We start from the raw sequence: 15825 nt of genomic DNA, 5'->3' as shown, positions 1-15825 counted from the left end.
CCTTTACGTACACACATACTATCCCTACGTATGCAAATCCATCCTCTGGGGCCAGTGAGACAGGCCAGGCCAAGTTCATCATCCTTACCAGTACTCCGTACTCGGTACAGACTGCCACCACCGCTGACATACCCTACGCATATGCCACTCACATATGATCTCTTGTCTCTCTCGCTCGCGGCTCAGCTAGGCGTGGGTCTTGGGGGCCATAGGGCGGCTTAGGGGGCCGGTTACCGCTAGTGTGGTCACGGCCAAGACAACACGACTACTCAGACCCTTTTAATTTAATTACGGCGTTAAGAGTGCGAGACGTGTTACATCCAGACCTGGATTACTGTTCACATCGAGGATGGACTGGCTCGTACGGGTTTCTCCTCCAAGCATCACCAGATCCGGCCCTCACATGATGGGGTGCTTATTCGCAAGACGTCTTCGGATACGACAGCGAGAACGAGAGACAGGGAGGGCGAGACAGAGAACAAGAGAGGAGAGAGAGAGAGAGGAGCCCGCCTTCATCCCCACTCCGCCTTTACTATCAGGCCGCTCTATGGAATAGCTAGTCTGTGTAGGGCCAACTCTGTCGCATGAAGCGCTCGGGCAGATCTCAGCGTCATAACATATAGTCGCCCACGCTGCTGGACCGCGGGCCCGGCCGGTATTGGGATCTGGGATGCTACCTCGCCAACCTCAGACAAGGTGGGACCTCGAATCCAGGGGCTCATCCCCATCGGGTGGCTACACGACCAATCACCTTCTCACGGGATCGTCAGTTCACCACCTCGCATCGGAGTCTACACCTCTCCATCCTTCATGGCCCCGGTCCATGGAATCTGGTGATGGCGGAGCCCATACAACTGCAATAACACGGCAGCTTACTAGGGTGTATACGGCAAGGCTATCGTCGTCGTCGTCTTCGACGTCGAAGGTTGAAAGTCTATATATCGTGGGGTCCGTCGCCCGACAACAGACAACTCTCTTCCTTTCCTCACCACCACCATCGGTTCACACAGTCCTTTCGCAGAGTCCAGTCGTTTTTCCTCCCTCCTTTTAGTCATTCTTTTCCTCCAGGTGAGAGCAACTAAGCTATCTTGATCGATATCTTCAATTCACTTCGTTCAGAGTAACATTTGACTCCCACTGCCATTCGCTCCCTCACATTTGCTTACACGCACCCAACTTGCACCTATCACTTCCAACCGTCAACATGGGTAACACGAGAGTTTCCACTATCCTCGCGGCCTTGACCTCCGCTGCTACCGTCGCCGCCCACGGCCACGTCAACCACATTGTTGTCAATGGCGTCTTTTACCAAGGCTACGATCCCACCGTCTTCCCCTACATGGCTACGCCCCCCACCGTCATCGGCTGGAGCACGTCGCAGACGGACAACGGGTTCGTCGAGCCGAACAACTTCGGCAGCGCCGACATCATCTGCCACAAGAACAGCGCGCCCGGCGGCGGCCACGTCCAAGTCAAGGCCGGTGATAGCATCAGCATCACCTGGAACACTTGGCCCGAGTCGCACAAGGGCCCCATGATCGACTTCCTCGCACCCTGCAACGGCCCCTGCGAGAGCGTGTCCAAGGAGAGCCTCAACTTCTTCAAGATTGACGAGGTCGGCATCGTCGACCCCAACGGAGCCCAGAACGGCCTCTGGGGCTCGGATGTGATGATCGCCAACAACTTCACTTGGCTCGTCCAGATCCCCGCCAACATCAAGGCTGGCAACTACGTCCTGCGCCACGACACGATCGCCCTGCACGCCTCTGGCCAGCTCAACGGCGCCCAGGCCTACCCCCAGTGCTTCAACCTCGAGGTCACCGGCGGCGGCAGCGACGTCCCCACTGGTGTCCCCGGCACTCAGCTCTACAAGGCTGACGACCCGGGTGTCCTCGTCAACATCTACACGACCGGCCTCCAGTACACGATCCCCGGCCCGGCGCTGATTGCTGGCGCTTCTTCGTCTGTCCTCCAGTCCTCGTCCCGCATCACTGCCACGGGCACTGCGACCGTCGGCAGCGGTAACGGCGGCGGTGCCACCACGACTGCTGCTGCCAGCCCGACCACCACCGCTGCTGCTCCCACCACCCCTACCACGCAGCCCCAGCAGGCCACTACCACGACCGCGAACCCCGTCACTCCCACGACTCTCGTCACCTCGTCGAGGGCCGCTGCCCCTACTACTCCCGCCACCACTCCTGCCACCACTACTGCCCAGGCTTCCCCCACCGCCGGTGTCGGCGCGCAGAGCCTGTACGGCCAGTGCGGCGGCATCAACTGGACCGGCCCGACCGCCTGCGCCCAGGGCACCTGCAAGAACTACAACCCGTACTACTTCCAGTGCGTGTCCGCGTAAGCGAGACACGCTGACGAACGCCAACGCTTCGGGGGAGGATGCATGCGACAGGTAAATGGGGGGTTTAGACGGGATAGATAGGGATGGGAGGAACGAAGAGGGAACTACTCGACACTCATGCGGCACACAGGCACACTTGAATGTGACCGCGCCTGGTGCCGACCGGAACGAAAAAAAAACACAATAGCGACGACGACGCGACTACGTGAACCGACTTGGTCTCGGCTCCGCAACCCCCTTTCTTACCTTCTTGTATCTACGATTATACGCCTTCTTGAATTGACAGTACATACAATCAACCGTGCTCCCCCGTGCTCGTGAGTGTGCATCGTAGTAACTAGTAGATGGCGGCCCTAAACACTCCAGCCTATTCCCCCGTCTCCTTAACCATCTGTAATAGTAGGCTTTCTCACTCTCCTTGGCAGTGGGCCGACACCCGGCCGAATTAGGCGGCCCAGAACGGCGGTAAACCCCCTCCACGCCTCGCGAACAGGGCGTGGCCTCTTGGCCTTGACGTAGGTAGGTACGTACGTAGTTCGCCTGCAGACGAACTCGCCGCCGCCAGACGCACCTGAAACGCCCGCGCGTCGCCGCGAACCGGCCTTCCCGCCTTTCCAGCTTAGGCGCCGCCTGGCTAGCGCGCGCTCTCGCTTAGGGCGCTGGGGGGGCTAGCCGAGGTCTGCTATTCTTGTGCGCTTCGGGTATGGGGGCCCGGGGCGCTGGGTGCTATTATGAGGTAGGTGGCTGGAGGGGGTGGGAGAGGCGGTCCGGGGAAATTTGCTGTCTGTGCCCTAGGGCGTTGGGTAGATGTCTCCGTCGTCGGTTCGCTAAATGGTCCTAGGTAAGTTGTGTCGACGGAGCTCGCGCGCCTGGGACGTGATGCGTTTCCTGCTGTTTGGCGCGCGCGACCACGCTGTCTACTGGCTCGGCTAGGTTGCTCTCGAAGGTATTATTGATATCCGTGGTTATTTGAAGGTGGCCTTGCTGTTCCAGGCCGCGGCATCACTATCGTAGAGTAAGCCCCACTGTGCTAGATAGTCTGGCAGATAGTCGCGCATGGGTATCTTCTAGCTTCTACCATTACTATTACGTAGGGTGGATGTTATTGAGGGCCTACTTTTAGCGGTATCTGGTAGGGGGAGGCAGCAGATATCTGGGAGATCGAGGTGATAGAGCTAATAAGAAGGCATAGCTAGTGCGCCAGCAAGGCAGCAGCTATATAATAACTCGTATCTCCCAATGCTTCTCACAAATTGGGATGTATCGTATTATGGACAGGATCGCAAATAAGCCTATATGGCTAGATGGGGAAGTGTAGGCGTCTACCGTAGGTAGGTATTTACTCTGGAAACACAGTGCCGGTACTCCATAGCAGTAAACATTATGATCCGTCAATTTGCGTCCTGAAAGTTCCAATACAAATGTAGCATTTCCACCTCGGCTGTTTATAAGAGCATATGGGCCTGAATCCGTATAGCATAGAATAGATAGATTCGGCAATGGGATCAAGTAGTGACATTAGGTACTTTTACTGAGCCGAAGTAGTTGATCTTGACTGCCAGAGGTCTCGGACACATCATGTAAAATGCCCGTGATAGTTGCCTATAGCCACCTGCTTACAAGGCCAGCCTGGTGCTAGATGTACTCTTGAGGATTTACTGTTGACTGATTCGTATAGATTCGTAAGATCGCAGCAGGAAGTTGTTCACACGCCGTATAGAGGAAGTTAGATTTGTTATCGACTTAAATGTCTTTGGGTATGATGAATTCCTGTATAGTCGTAAGAGTACAAGTGTCTGGAGTTTGTCTCCTTAGAAAAGGACATCTCCGTTCAGATTACTTGCTGGCTTCCGTTAGATGTATAATGCATGTCTTCCGCTTGTTCTCGCTGCAACCTCACCCTCTGCCCGCGAGATCCCTCGGATACGCCCTTCTATGGCACGGTAACGCACGTATTAATCACGATGCCCTCCTGATCTTGCTGGAAATTGTTTACGACGTCGCGAGTTAGGTACGATCAATGCTTCCAGTGGGATCTTCCCCATAATCCAACGCCTATAACAAACACTGTGCACCCAGTTGCCGGGCGACAGGACACAAGTATACGAATCTCGCGCCGTGGCTGGTCTTGTTGATAACTTCTCCCGCCTGTCTTCTCTCTACAGATTACGTGTCCTTTCCTAGCCCCTCATCTTTCAACCCTCCTCAAACACAAGGGGAATCTCTGCCACCTTCTGTTTCTCAGCACCAACCGACTCCCACAAGGGAATACACGCTTCGACATCCCCTCTCGATTCCAGCTTCTCGAAACAAACTCCGTCGTCACCCGTAGGCACTCCACTCCGAAGGGATGTCGGTCGAATGCTAATCTCGGTTCATCTGCAGAACGCAAGCTTAGTATCAGGATGAGTTCTAAGCCCCCAGAGCCACCCGAGACCCTTGGATCCGGCGCGCCGGGCCAAGCCTACGTCGGCAAGAGCCTGTCTTACATTGATGCACCCGGGAGATCCAAAGAAGAGCGCCTGGTGACGTTCACCAATATTCCGCAGGGAACATTCGACGCCCTCCTGACCTCCACGGAGGAGCGCATCCGCCTCGCCGAGGACCGCCTCGGCGCCATGATGAACACCCAGGCCGAGTACCAGAAGTGCAAGAACGCGCTGCGCGACTCGCTGCGGGCCGACCCCCACGTCACACCCTACGAGATAGCGCGCAAGTGCTCCGAGGCACAAGAGCGCCTCGACCACGAGATAGTGCGGGTGATCCGCTACATGATTGACGACATCTTCGACTCCAAGTTCAACCACATCCTTCTGCTACAGGCTAAGGAGCTCCGCAAGGTGAAGACCATATGGCCGGGCGATGCAGGAGATGCCGCATGGGACAAGTTGTGAATGGCGGGATAGGCCCATGTGTTCCTTTGGCTGCGCTTCTGGCCCGTCTCGGATGAGGGTGGTGCAGAAGAGGGACTGGACTCCCAGCTACGGACGGCTCTTGACGAGGAGTTGAAGCGTGTCTGTTAGCGGATCTCAAGGACGAAATCTCCATAGCATGACAACAGGAATAAGAGATGCGGTGCGTTGAAGATTGTACCTAGGAGCTAGATAAGCAGATCGTGCGGGTTTCCTCGCCATCCACACGCGTCTCAGTTCAACCTCCCTCCTTCCCCTCCCCCTATTTGAATCTCTATTACTGTTGCCCACGGGCGGGTGAGTAATTTGTTGCCGGAGCGGTGCAGCTGGCGTAGACGACGCCACCTGGTCCGCCGGAGCGAGGCCTGCGTTTGGCGGGCCGCCGACAGTGCTAGCGATCGGCACTGCAAAAATTGAGGATTTGAAAGTCGAATGGTTACACAACGTTACACGGGCTGGATATCGCCTCCGATGGGCGCCTCTTCTCGATTCATCGCCTATTTTTCTCGTCACAGACTTCGTGATGGTTGGTTGGGACACGTAGACATACACGGCTTGCTGTCTGACAGGAGGGATTCTTGTCTGGGTTGCTTCGCCGTATGATCCCGTCTCCCACCCCTGCCCCTCCCCCCCCTTTCTTTCCCCTTTCCCCCGTAACATCAGCCATGTATCTATCTGTATCTACCCGTATCTGCATCGTAGAGGGGACGTAGACGACCAAGTATCCCGGTGTATTCGACCCCCTTGCTTTATCTTTAGGGCGCAACTAACTAGGCAGGCCGCAGTCCATCTTCAAGCACCCGCCGAGGACCTTAACCCGGTAGCTACACCCTCGTCACGGGACTCTTAGGCGCTGGGTAGCATCGCGCGCGCACGAGTCGCGTCCCTAGGCGACGAAGACGAACCGTGCCGGGAGCGTGCGGCGCCCCGTGCTCGTGCGCGCGCTTCCTCGTACACAGAGCCTGCCGCGGCGCAAGACGAGAACCGAGACATTCCTAAGTACCCAAAGGCCGGGGGGCGTCCGCGGCGCAGAAGCGGGCAAGTAAGTAAACCGCAACGCCGGATGGGCCGGAAGCTCGAAGAGGAGCTCTCTAATCAGGAGCCGGGAATGGCGACAGTAGAGGTCGATACACACACTTGGAGTGACCCCCTTCCGCTTCCTTTTTTCTTAAAAATTTGCCATAAGCCACTGCGATGCAATCCCGTCGGTGTAGATATATGTCGCTGGGCCGTGGAGCGTGTCATGTGGTTTGTGGTTGCGCAGGTGGGAGCGGAGACGGCTGGTCTAGCCTGCTTACCTACCTACATACTCGCCCGTCCTCTTCCCACGCCCGACCCGTCCGAACTCGCATCGTCACACGAACCGGCAATGGATGTAACTAGAACACGACAAACGCCTCTCTCGTGTGCATAATGACCACCTCACCACCCTCTCCATGACCGTCAGGGAAACGTACGTAAACGGCTTTATTGCTTGGGAGAAATCATCCACGTCGCCGAGGCAACATTAAGCAGCACCTATTGATAACAACACATGTGAACATTCGTATCCGGCAGGAATAAAGGTATGCATGGCCTTTCCCTCCCTCCCACCATAAAACTCCGCTGTGCCACCACCTAGAAAGCAACGCCTCTCTAATGCAATGTTGGCATATGGCTCTACGAGCCCCGACACCCAGTTAACCCGACTGTCGTCTAGTTGTACAACGGGGTAGGGCCATGTAATCTCCGAATATAACCGTTATCAACTCTATATCTAACGCAACCCCTTCTTGCTTGTCTGCGTTTTTGTGGTAATAGCTGCAGTGGTAGCAGTAGTAATGGTCGTTGTCCTTGTAAATGCGCTTGTTATCATTACGCCAAAAAGAGTAAGTCTCTGGCACTGCACGAAATGGATAAAAATAAACCTTTCGACGCCAATCATTGTAGCTCAAAGAAAGATCCCCCCGTGCCGGTAGAAGCTTTGATTATCTGTGTCTGGTCGACTGCGGAAACGTTGTAAAAGCAGCCTGGGCGTATTTCTCGGAGCTCCCGAAGCCCTAATCCGAGTCCTCCATGTCCATAGCGTTTCGTTCTGCCTCGAAGCTGTCGGCCGTGACGCTCTGCCGGTCCCTCTCGCGTTGGCGATCTTTTTTAGGGTCGTCCTCGTCATCCGCATTAGTCAGGTCTTGGAACATCTTATCCACGTCTTTATCGTCTTCCTGTTGGCCCTGGCCAATGTTCGACCGACTGCCGAACGCGTCGTCACGGCTATTCCACACCCCGGGACCGAAAATCTCCTCGGCTCGCTTGCGCCCCGTTTCCGTCAGGCGCAGCATCTCCAGGGCCTTGGCTTTGCCAGCGTCCGTACTCAAGTTTATACCGTCGTCTTGTCCGCGGGGCAGCCGATCTTCGAACGCCAACGTGGAATCCGGAGCCGCCAGGCTAGGTCCCGGCCCACCATTGCCACCAGATATGAAGAAGTCAGGATGTAAGCCCGGGGGGTTGCCCATCTCCAGAGGATCAGGTCGTAGCGATGACCCCGGCCTACTAGAGGATATGGAGTTAGATCGCTGGGGCGCGTGGGCGTGAGGGGCGCCCGCCAGCGACGGCGTCGACGGTTGTGAGCCGCGTGAAAAAAAGGAATGGTTTCCGGTAGCGAATGAGTGCGGGGTGGGGCTGGTCATGTTCGGGTGGGCGAGCCCGGTGGTTGATGACGCTGCTGCCGCCGCCGCCGCCGCCTCGGCGTTCATTGCCTTGCGCTTTAGGCTGTTCGCCTTGCTTTTCATGTTTTCCGGGAGGTCGTCGGGATCTTCCACGCCATACTGCGCTAGCATCTTCTGCAATTTCGTGGGCCGGGGCTTTCGAGTACTCTTGGAAATTTCTAAAACCGGGGGCGGCTCGGGCGCGACGGGGCTCCATTTATGCAACTCCTGCCGGAAGAAATTTGTCTCCATGGACAGCAGGATCTCGGCGCCTTCAATCTTTCGTAAATAAAAGCGCTGGGTGTCGGCCTCGGACGGTGTCGCAAGGACCGGATTGCAGAATGCTGAAATATGATTTCTGAACTCTTGGGCGTTGTCGATGATCTTCTTGAGCAGTTCCTCCTCCTCAGGTTGGAACGGCAAGGTCGGAATCTCCTCTTGCCAACTGATAAGCTCCTCGAGCTTTGGCCGAGCCGCGTCTCGTGGAATCTTGACGCGCCAGTCGCAAATCGGGCAGGTGTACTTATCATCCTCTTTAACCTTCCCTCGAGCGATTTTCAGGCACTTGCCGTGGTACCATTCGTGGCATAATTCGCATTCGATCATCATCCCGGCCTCGATACGACGGCAGATACAAAACACCTCGACCTGGGTTGGATCCTCCCAAGATCGAGACACTTTTGCCTCTCCCTCCTCGCTCGCGGCCCTCGATGCAGGCTCTGCAGGCAGGCGAGGCGTGTCGTTGCGAATGTCGAAGCAAGCCAGATTGCGTTCCAACACATATTCCATGTGAGATTTCAGAATGTGGAGTGGTGCATTGGTTTTGCCAAAGAGCTTTTTGCCTTTGCGCATCCAATCCTCGTGACGTCTCTGCTCCTTCTCAAGATCCAGCGTGCCCGTCGGTTTGGAGTTAAGGTCTTCCAACTTTTTCATGATCTCAACCACTTCGGCATACTTTGGCCTTTTTCTATAGTCGGGGTTCAGCGACCGCTCGGTAATATCGATGATCTGCCGATGGGCTTCTCGTTGTTTGTGCAAGATCTGGTCGACGGCGGCCAATGTGTCCGCGCTGACTGGGAGGGAGTTGCTCTGGACTTGGTTGGACAGGGCCTCGAGCTGCGGATAATGGACAATCTCGGCATTGATGAGCTCCCTTGCCTTGGATTCCCATTGCTGACCCGCCTGGTATTTGTCGCCGTAGTATTTCATGTTGTCGTTGTACAGCGGGATCTCTAACCGATGGCCCTCTTCGAGGAGATCTCTGACCTCTTTCAAGGTCAAAAATCTGCTGCGGCTAGCCCTGGCTTTAGCATTCCACTTGATCTGCTCTAGAATCTCCGAAAGCCTGTCAAGCTCCGGGATGTCCACGTTGTAGGCGCGTCCCTCCTCGATCAGCTTTTCGATCGATTCTTGGTCGTGCCTACGGATGTGCTCTAGGGCTTGCTCCGCACTCTTCTGGAAGCTCCGGATGTCGTTGGCACGTTCCTGCAAGTGTTGGATCTCGGGGCAGTCGAAGCCTATGCGTTCGGCCTCGTCAATTAGGCGGTAGATGTTGTCAACTCGGCGGAATTCGCGCTCCCTAAGTTCCTGGGCGGAGAGGCCTGGACCTACTGATCTTCGCAGTCCGCTTTGCCAGACCTTGTCGTTCTTACGGCGGTTCTGCTGCTTTCGTACCGTATAATTAGTCGCTTCTTCGACCCATTCGTTACACCGGTCAACGAATTCCCTAAGATCTGGCAAGGAGGGGAGGTCGTACGGTATTCGTTCACCCTCATTGAGGAGATTCCGCAGCGATTTCAACGCCGGCTTAGATCCCTCATCTAGTAGCTTCTCGAACTTTTCCTCCCAGGCCTCCGGCATATGTGCCTTGTCTGCCACCTTTTGGTACGTCTCGTCTAGTTGGTCGTTGGTCTTGCGGTAGTATAGTATATGCTCAGCGCCAGCGAAACGTTCAGCTTCGGACATGTCGCAGCACGCGTGGTGTCCGGCGTGCCGAAGGCACAGAACCCTACCCGAGCGGTGGCATTTGAATCTCGACAAGTAGGCGTAGCACTTGCACTGAGCGCACTGATATTCCTCCTCGGGAACGTCTTCATCGAGAACCTCAAAATCGAGGGAGCAGTTACCAGCAGGCTCGACATTTAGAGAACAGGGATCGTGATTGTCCTCCCCGTGCCTGGCGAAGAAGTCGTCGCGCCCCCCTAGTTCTCGCTTCCGTACCCTGCCGAGCGCTGGCGCAAGCCACTTTGCAGTCTGTATCGTCAGCATGGAACTAGTTCCTTCTGCGGCCGTCCAAAGTAGCTCATCGTGGGAGAAGCATGGCTGTCGTCGGAACTGTTGCAGCCGCTCCACACCATCAAATCCGTAAGGCTCCCAATCGCTTGGCGCGAAATTAACGGCTTCGTTGAAGTTAAAGCCATGGTTAAAGCCAGCATGGTAGGCCTGAGGGAAGGTGATGACAAGCTGACCGGCTCGCTGATCGACGGCATAGACACGGACGCCGGCTTTCTTGAGATGCTCGGGGGTGAGGAGTGTGACAAGTTGAAATAAGAGATCAGGCTGTGTTTCAAACAGCTCCGGCACCGCTTCCATCATCGCCTTTTCAAACTTCTCGGTGTCGTCGGCTGGAATGCCGTACCACGTCTTGGTGGCTCCGAAATGCTGGTAATTGATTGAGTACGCGAAGTGATCCTCGTTGTGCCAACAGAAGGTAGAGAATATCATGCCAACATATACCCAAGGAACGGTCATGCCCGAGATATCGGACTTGATATGGCGGAAAAGACTTTCAGGGTGAAGAGGCATGAGGTTCAAATTCCAAGGATCGGTCGAGTACGGATCACACGGGTTGCGTTCCGCGGTTGGGAATCCGGAGCCGTGGGTAGTGCAGTGGATATCGGCGCCGTATTCCACCTCAACCGTCTCTTCGATGCTGGTGACAAGCCTCCAGAATTCCCTCTCGACGTCGTCCTCGGTGACCGGTCGGGCGCAATTAAGGATGGGATCGTAAGGCAAGCGGCTTTCGAAATACGATTGCTTGAATTCGGCGGCCTTCTCCTGAAACTGCTTAAGAGAGTAGAGCCCGCCTTCCTCAAACCCGAATTGGCCGTCTCCAACAAGGCACCTGGGGCAATTCCAGTCGGCGTCGGGCTTGGCTTTAAGCGGAGGGTCCAAGCACGTGCCATGATACCCGTGATCACACGATTCACAAATAGCAACGAAGCCCGCGTCATCGCCTTTGCCGCAAGTCTCGCACTTCTATACAAGTAGTCAATAAATAGGTCACTCAGACTCACTGCGAAAGGAGGGCAGGGCACTACGTATCAGATACTTACCTCGCCAGGACTCGATGATTCATCCCGGGGTGCTGGAATTCTGGGCGCAGATGGCCGAAAGACCGACATATGGGATCCAGCAACAGTGGGAACGGTTTCTGGATGTCAGGTTAGTTTGGGTCCGTGCGTAGTCAAATCAATGATCGAAACTGATATCAAAATCATTGAATGACATGGCCTCCACTCGTGCTATATATTGCAGCATAGGCACCCTGTATGAGTGGTGGCATTGGATGTGTCTGGTCGGTGGACCCGACGCGGAAACGGACATGCCTCGCAAACGAGACCATTGCAAATGTTACGGCTATCACAATTCCGGTGATATTTGATATCGACAGCCAAAGCGGACCAGGAAGACAGAAAAGATGCACAAGTGACAAGCTGAAGGACTGTGTATATTCTTAGGAGTACACCGGAGAGACATACCTTTTTTCAGACGCTTACTCCTTCTACTACCGCTTTCTGAATCTTCCCTGTCGGTACCGGTCTCTCGCTTTGTGGAGTCTAGACTGTCGGAGCTGAGCTGGCGTTTAAGTGATGTTGCGTGGCCGAGCGTGGAAGGTCGGATATCCGGCGTGTTTTTGCCGGATGGGAGCGGGCTCCCATGAGCCTTAGGAGGAGGCGTGAAGCTCTTCGGATCTGTCGGATTCGGCCGGTTGACACTGGTGAATCCGGAATTGACCGCGGTGAAGCCTCCGGAATTGATAGCCGTAAAGCCTCCAGATGAGGGCAGAGAGGGGATAGGAGCAGCATCGGCCATAATCGTATCGCGATCGCTCTCCTGCTTGGGTGCATTCAACGTTGCCTGCAAGACATCACTGGCGTACCGAGCAGGTGATTCTGCTCTTAAGCTGGATGGAGTATTGACCATTGACCGTTTTATGGGACTGGGTGCTGGGCTAGGAGTCAATGGCCCACCATACTCATGCTCCAATTGCTGATAGACACCGGGCTTTGCCTGGCGCAGATAGTTTTCGTAAGGGGTCAGCCATCGGTCATATGAGTTCTTTAGAGAGGTCGATAATGATGACATTATCTTCCCGCTGTAACCCAGATCTCTTCCTATCTCTGCCCATTTCTTGGTTTTGCAGACCTTTTCGAACCCGCCGCGAGATTCAACGGCCTTCTTCAGTCGAAATAGGTCGAGAGGCTTCTTATCCACATACGGTAGTCGGTTCAAGTTGGTACCTTGCTGCTTGTGGAATTTGGCGAGAGCATCAAGGTAGGTCAGATTCGCACGGGTGCCTTGCACGTTGAGAATCAGAGGCACCGAAGACGAAAAAAGGTGGTGCACAACTCACTGCCTTCTACGGAGTTCAATTCCTGTTTCCTTGTTCTAAAGTGAAATTTCTATATACCTAGTGTTAGTATAGATCGACAGAGATACGCTTCGGGGCGAGGTGCTAATGGCCGTAACAGGGTCCATTGCCTCACAGGCCAAGCGGAACCACGTAGAGAATGAGTCTGCTCACAGTAGTATCGATTGCGAAGTCCGGATTCCACGAATCCGGGGGGATGATCTTGCAGATACCGAATTGACGAGCCTCGGGGGTAATATTGCGGACGTACTCGAATGGATCTCTCCATTCCTCTTCGGTGGGGCGATAAGTTGGTGCATCTTCGAGTCCGTACAATCGGTTTCGCTTCGGTGGCTCGCGACTCGTAGTGGGCTGGCCCCTTCGCTCAACTGATGTAAGGTCTAGCGGGGCACTTCGCATGGCGCTGAGAAGTACTGGAGGGTTCGTGGGGTGATAGCCGTTCGAGTTGACCTGCGTCTTGGACTTGGGTGCAATGGAAGCGGAGGACGACGAGGACGACGCGGCATGAGGCGCCGCGTTGACGGATCCGACCGCGGGAGAGGCTCGAGAACTCGCAGTTGCGCTGCTGGTACCTCCGACGCAGCCGCTCAGGCTAGCCGAGGGAGTAGAAGCCATGATATAAGACGACAGGTAATGGCACAGTGAGCCGATAGAAGTCCCAGGGGGGGGATCTTGGGCAATCGTAGCGGAAGCGATGGTTCGAGTAATGGCCGACTACTTGTATCGGCCACCGGAAAGTGGTGGTGCAGGGTGTGACGCTGTCGAGGGAGAGCGAGCTAGAACGTGCATCGCATGGGTGGCTTCACTAGGCCGTGATGATTTCGCGGCTCGAGTTCGAGAAAACGAGCATATGGCGCTAGGGAGGAAGAACGCGGCGATATCGAAGTCGCCAGTGGATTCGATTGGGGCGCGATGTCGGTTGTCGATCGGTCGGTCCAGATGGGAAAAGCCGAGGGACGTGTCGAGAGAGAGAGAGGGAGGAGAGAGACGTCATGTAAAGGTGCAGAGGCCTAGAATATACCGGCCAGTCCGACTTGCCGCCTCTGGCAACCCTAAAGTAACCTGTGCTTCTGCGATGTCCTGGCGGCGCGCCGCGACTACCGCCGCACGATCTTGAGATCGGGAGGATCAGCGGATTCCTAGCGATATAAGAGGCCAAGGGTCGGGGCTGTGGCCGCTCGGAACACAGAAATGAAAGGACCAGGGTCGAGCAGCCGGCGTGGCTGAGGAATTGGAGCGTCGGCAGTGGCACCGGCGAAGTCACGGTGGTGGTTGTATGCAGTTGCGGGTAGAAGAAGAGAGGAAGAGGGAGAGGGCCGGACGAGGGAGAGAGTATGGAGGTTTAGTGAGGAAGGGTTTTGAGGCATAGAGGTGCATTGGAGAAAGAAGAGGGTAGTAGGCATGGCTGGATGCAACTGCACAAGTTAGCTGGATTCGGTAGGCATTGCCTGCTATAGGGACTAATCCAACAGCGACGGCCGGCAGGCTAAGAAGATACCTCCGCCTCTGAGTCGGCGCACCCACATGCTCAGGTACCTAAGTATCGAAGTACCTGCGGTTAGGTACTTCCCTACCTATGTACAGGCAGGAGGGACACGGTTAAGGCGGGCAAGGGACCTTCCGAAGAGGTACGGGGTACCAGGCCGACAAATATTCGCTACATACGATGCGGGCTATTCGGTGGCGCTGGCATACCGGCCCACTACCCAGCAGCGTACCTTCAAGCAGCGCAGTACATGTGACCCCCGTACTCGTGGTGCATGGGAGGCTGCATATAGGTACCTATGTACCTGCTTACCGACGACGGCGGAACTTCCGTGATATGGATAGCCAGAGAGAATGAATGATGCGTGGTTGCCGAAAGGAAAACCGACAGCATCGACACATACCTCCCGGGTCGACGTAGGAGGTACATGCATAGGTACTCCTAGAATGTACTCATATAGGTGAGTAGGCACATTTGCCTTAGGGAGGATGTTGTATGTAACCTTGAGCATCTGCTAGGCCGCGGATGCACACCCACTTGCCATAGGCAATAACCTACTAGTGCGTATAGGCACGTATTAGCTGTGTGAGCATCGCAGGTCCATACATACGTATATATATAGGAGGTATATATAGCATATCTCATACGCGGAAGAAACACCTCGGGAGCCGGTCCACGAGCATACACGGATATGAAGTTCCAATGTTCCAATGGTCCCTACGCCCTATATATAGGCGGTAGAGCCATTATAAGGCGAGCGGGACTAAAAATGTTGGGTTAGAGGTAGGTAGGTTGGTACCTTTAGATCTCAGGTGGGATGTACCGTCTACATACCTACGTACAGGCGCGGGCACGGGCGGCTTTTGCGGGGACTTGGGGAAAACCTACCGAGATACATAAGCAGGCAGGCAGGAACGCGGAAAATACAAAATACATACATCAAGCACCTTGGGCGAGGTACCTCTGAGCAAACCAGAAGCGGCTGGGTACATATTGAATGGTCGACCCTACGTACCTAGAAGTACCTCTTAGCTTGGCGTGATGTGGATGGGAGGGATTGCGACTCACAGCAGGTGTCTTCGGAATTTTATGTCTGCTAACTATAGGTGCTACGTTAGGTAGGCACCCACCTAGAGGTACCTCTCAATACCTACCTTCGTACTCATACGTCAAGGTTAACTTGGGCTAGGTACCTGGGTGGGTACTTGAGCTATACATATATCCCACCTGCATGGCCGCATCTAGTACCAGGAGCAGTCGGGGAGAGGAAACGGGCCCAATCTGCTTGCAGGGTTATATGTACTCTCTGCTTGGTCTCACTCGCAATCTATACCTATAGTAATACATCCGCGTCGCACATCTGCCCCAACCCGGCGTCGAGGCAGCGCGTACGTCCCACGTACCGACCAATTCATCCGCACGTACCGACCTAGATTTGATGGAGGGACGTTGTAGCAGCCAACCCTAGAGCTTGCAACCATGTCACATCGCCTTGAGGGAGTCCCAATCACGTATTTTGTTCCTCGTCGCGGGTGAGCTCTCACCTTCGCAGATTCCTCCCTGCCCTCTACTATCGTATAATCATGTGAGACGATGCCTACTACCTACCTACCTACCTACTGCGCAGCAACTTGGACCCGGTCAATTCAGCCGCTAGGAGCAGGTTAGGAGTGAGGTGGGGAGGTTGGCCGTCTCACTGGCTACGGCTACCCTACGAGAGAGGGAATGGCTAC

The 15825-nt window shown here is 55.1% G+C and overlaps 2 protein-coding genes across 2 annotated transcripts; one reads left to right on the top strand and one right to left on the bottom strand.

The window, feature by feature from the left end:
* The first annotated feature begins 1106 nt into the window (after nucleotides 1–1106).
* On the top strand, nucleotides 1107–2655 carry GGS23DRAFT_587388 (carbohydrate-binding module family 1 protein). Its single transcript, XM_051517482.1, has one exon. It carries the CDS (start codon nucleotides 1205–1207, stop codon nucleotides 2354–2356), a length of 1152 nt encoding a protein of 383 aa, XP_051367741.1. The 5' UTR covers nucleotides 1107–1204; the 3' UTR covers nucleotides 2357–2655.
* A 4324-nt stretch (nucleotides 2656–6979) lies between these two features.
* On the bottom strand, nucleotides 6980–13543 carry GGS23DRAFT_341973 (jumonji superfamily protein). The gene is made up of 5 exons (XM_051513052.1): nucleotides 12760–13543; nucleotides 12589–12637; nucleotides 11714–12532; nucleotides 11288–11385; nucleotides 6980–11210 (listed from the first exon to the last, which is right to left on the bottom strand). Exons 1-5 carry the CDS (start codon nucleotides 13219–13221, stop codon nucleotides 7308–7310), a joined length of 5331 nt encoding a protein of 1776 aa, XP_051367740.1. The 5' UTR covers nucleotides 13222–13543; the 3' UTR covers nucleotides 6980–7307.
* Nucleotides 13544–15825: the final 2282 nt, after the last annotated feature.

The sequence above is a fragment of the Durotheca rogersii genome (genome assembly GCF_024521655.1).
Source record: "Durotheca rogersii strain YMJ 92031201 chromosome Unknown GGS23scaffold_38, whole genome shotgun sequence".
Classification (NCBI taxonomy): domain Eukaryota; kingdom Fungi; phylum Ascomycota; class Sordariomycetes; order Xylariales; family Xylariaceae; genus Durotheca; species Durotheca rogersii.
This window is presented reverse-complemented; position numbering and strand designations above follow the sequence as displayed.

Excerpts from the sequence above, each read along its gene's own strand:
- GGS23DRAFT_587388 (XM_051517482.1), top strand. The coding sequence starts at position 1,205 with ATGGGTAACACGAGAGTTTCCACTATCCTCGCGGCCTTGACCTCCGCT.
- GGS23DRAFT_341973 (XM_051513052.1), bottom strand. The coding sequence starts at position 13,221 with ATGGCTTCTACTCCCTCGGCTAGCCTGAGCGGCTGCGTCGGAGGTACC. Across the intron at positions 12,638-12,759 it reads ACTTCGCAATCGATACTACT|AAATTTCACTTTAGAACAAG; the intron begins GTGAGCAGACTC and ends CTAGGTATATAG. Across the intron at positions 12,533-12,588 it reads ATTGAACTCCGTAGAAGGCA|GCACCCGTGCGAATCTGACC; the intron begins GTGAGTTGTGCA and ends TCAACGTGCAAG.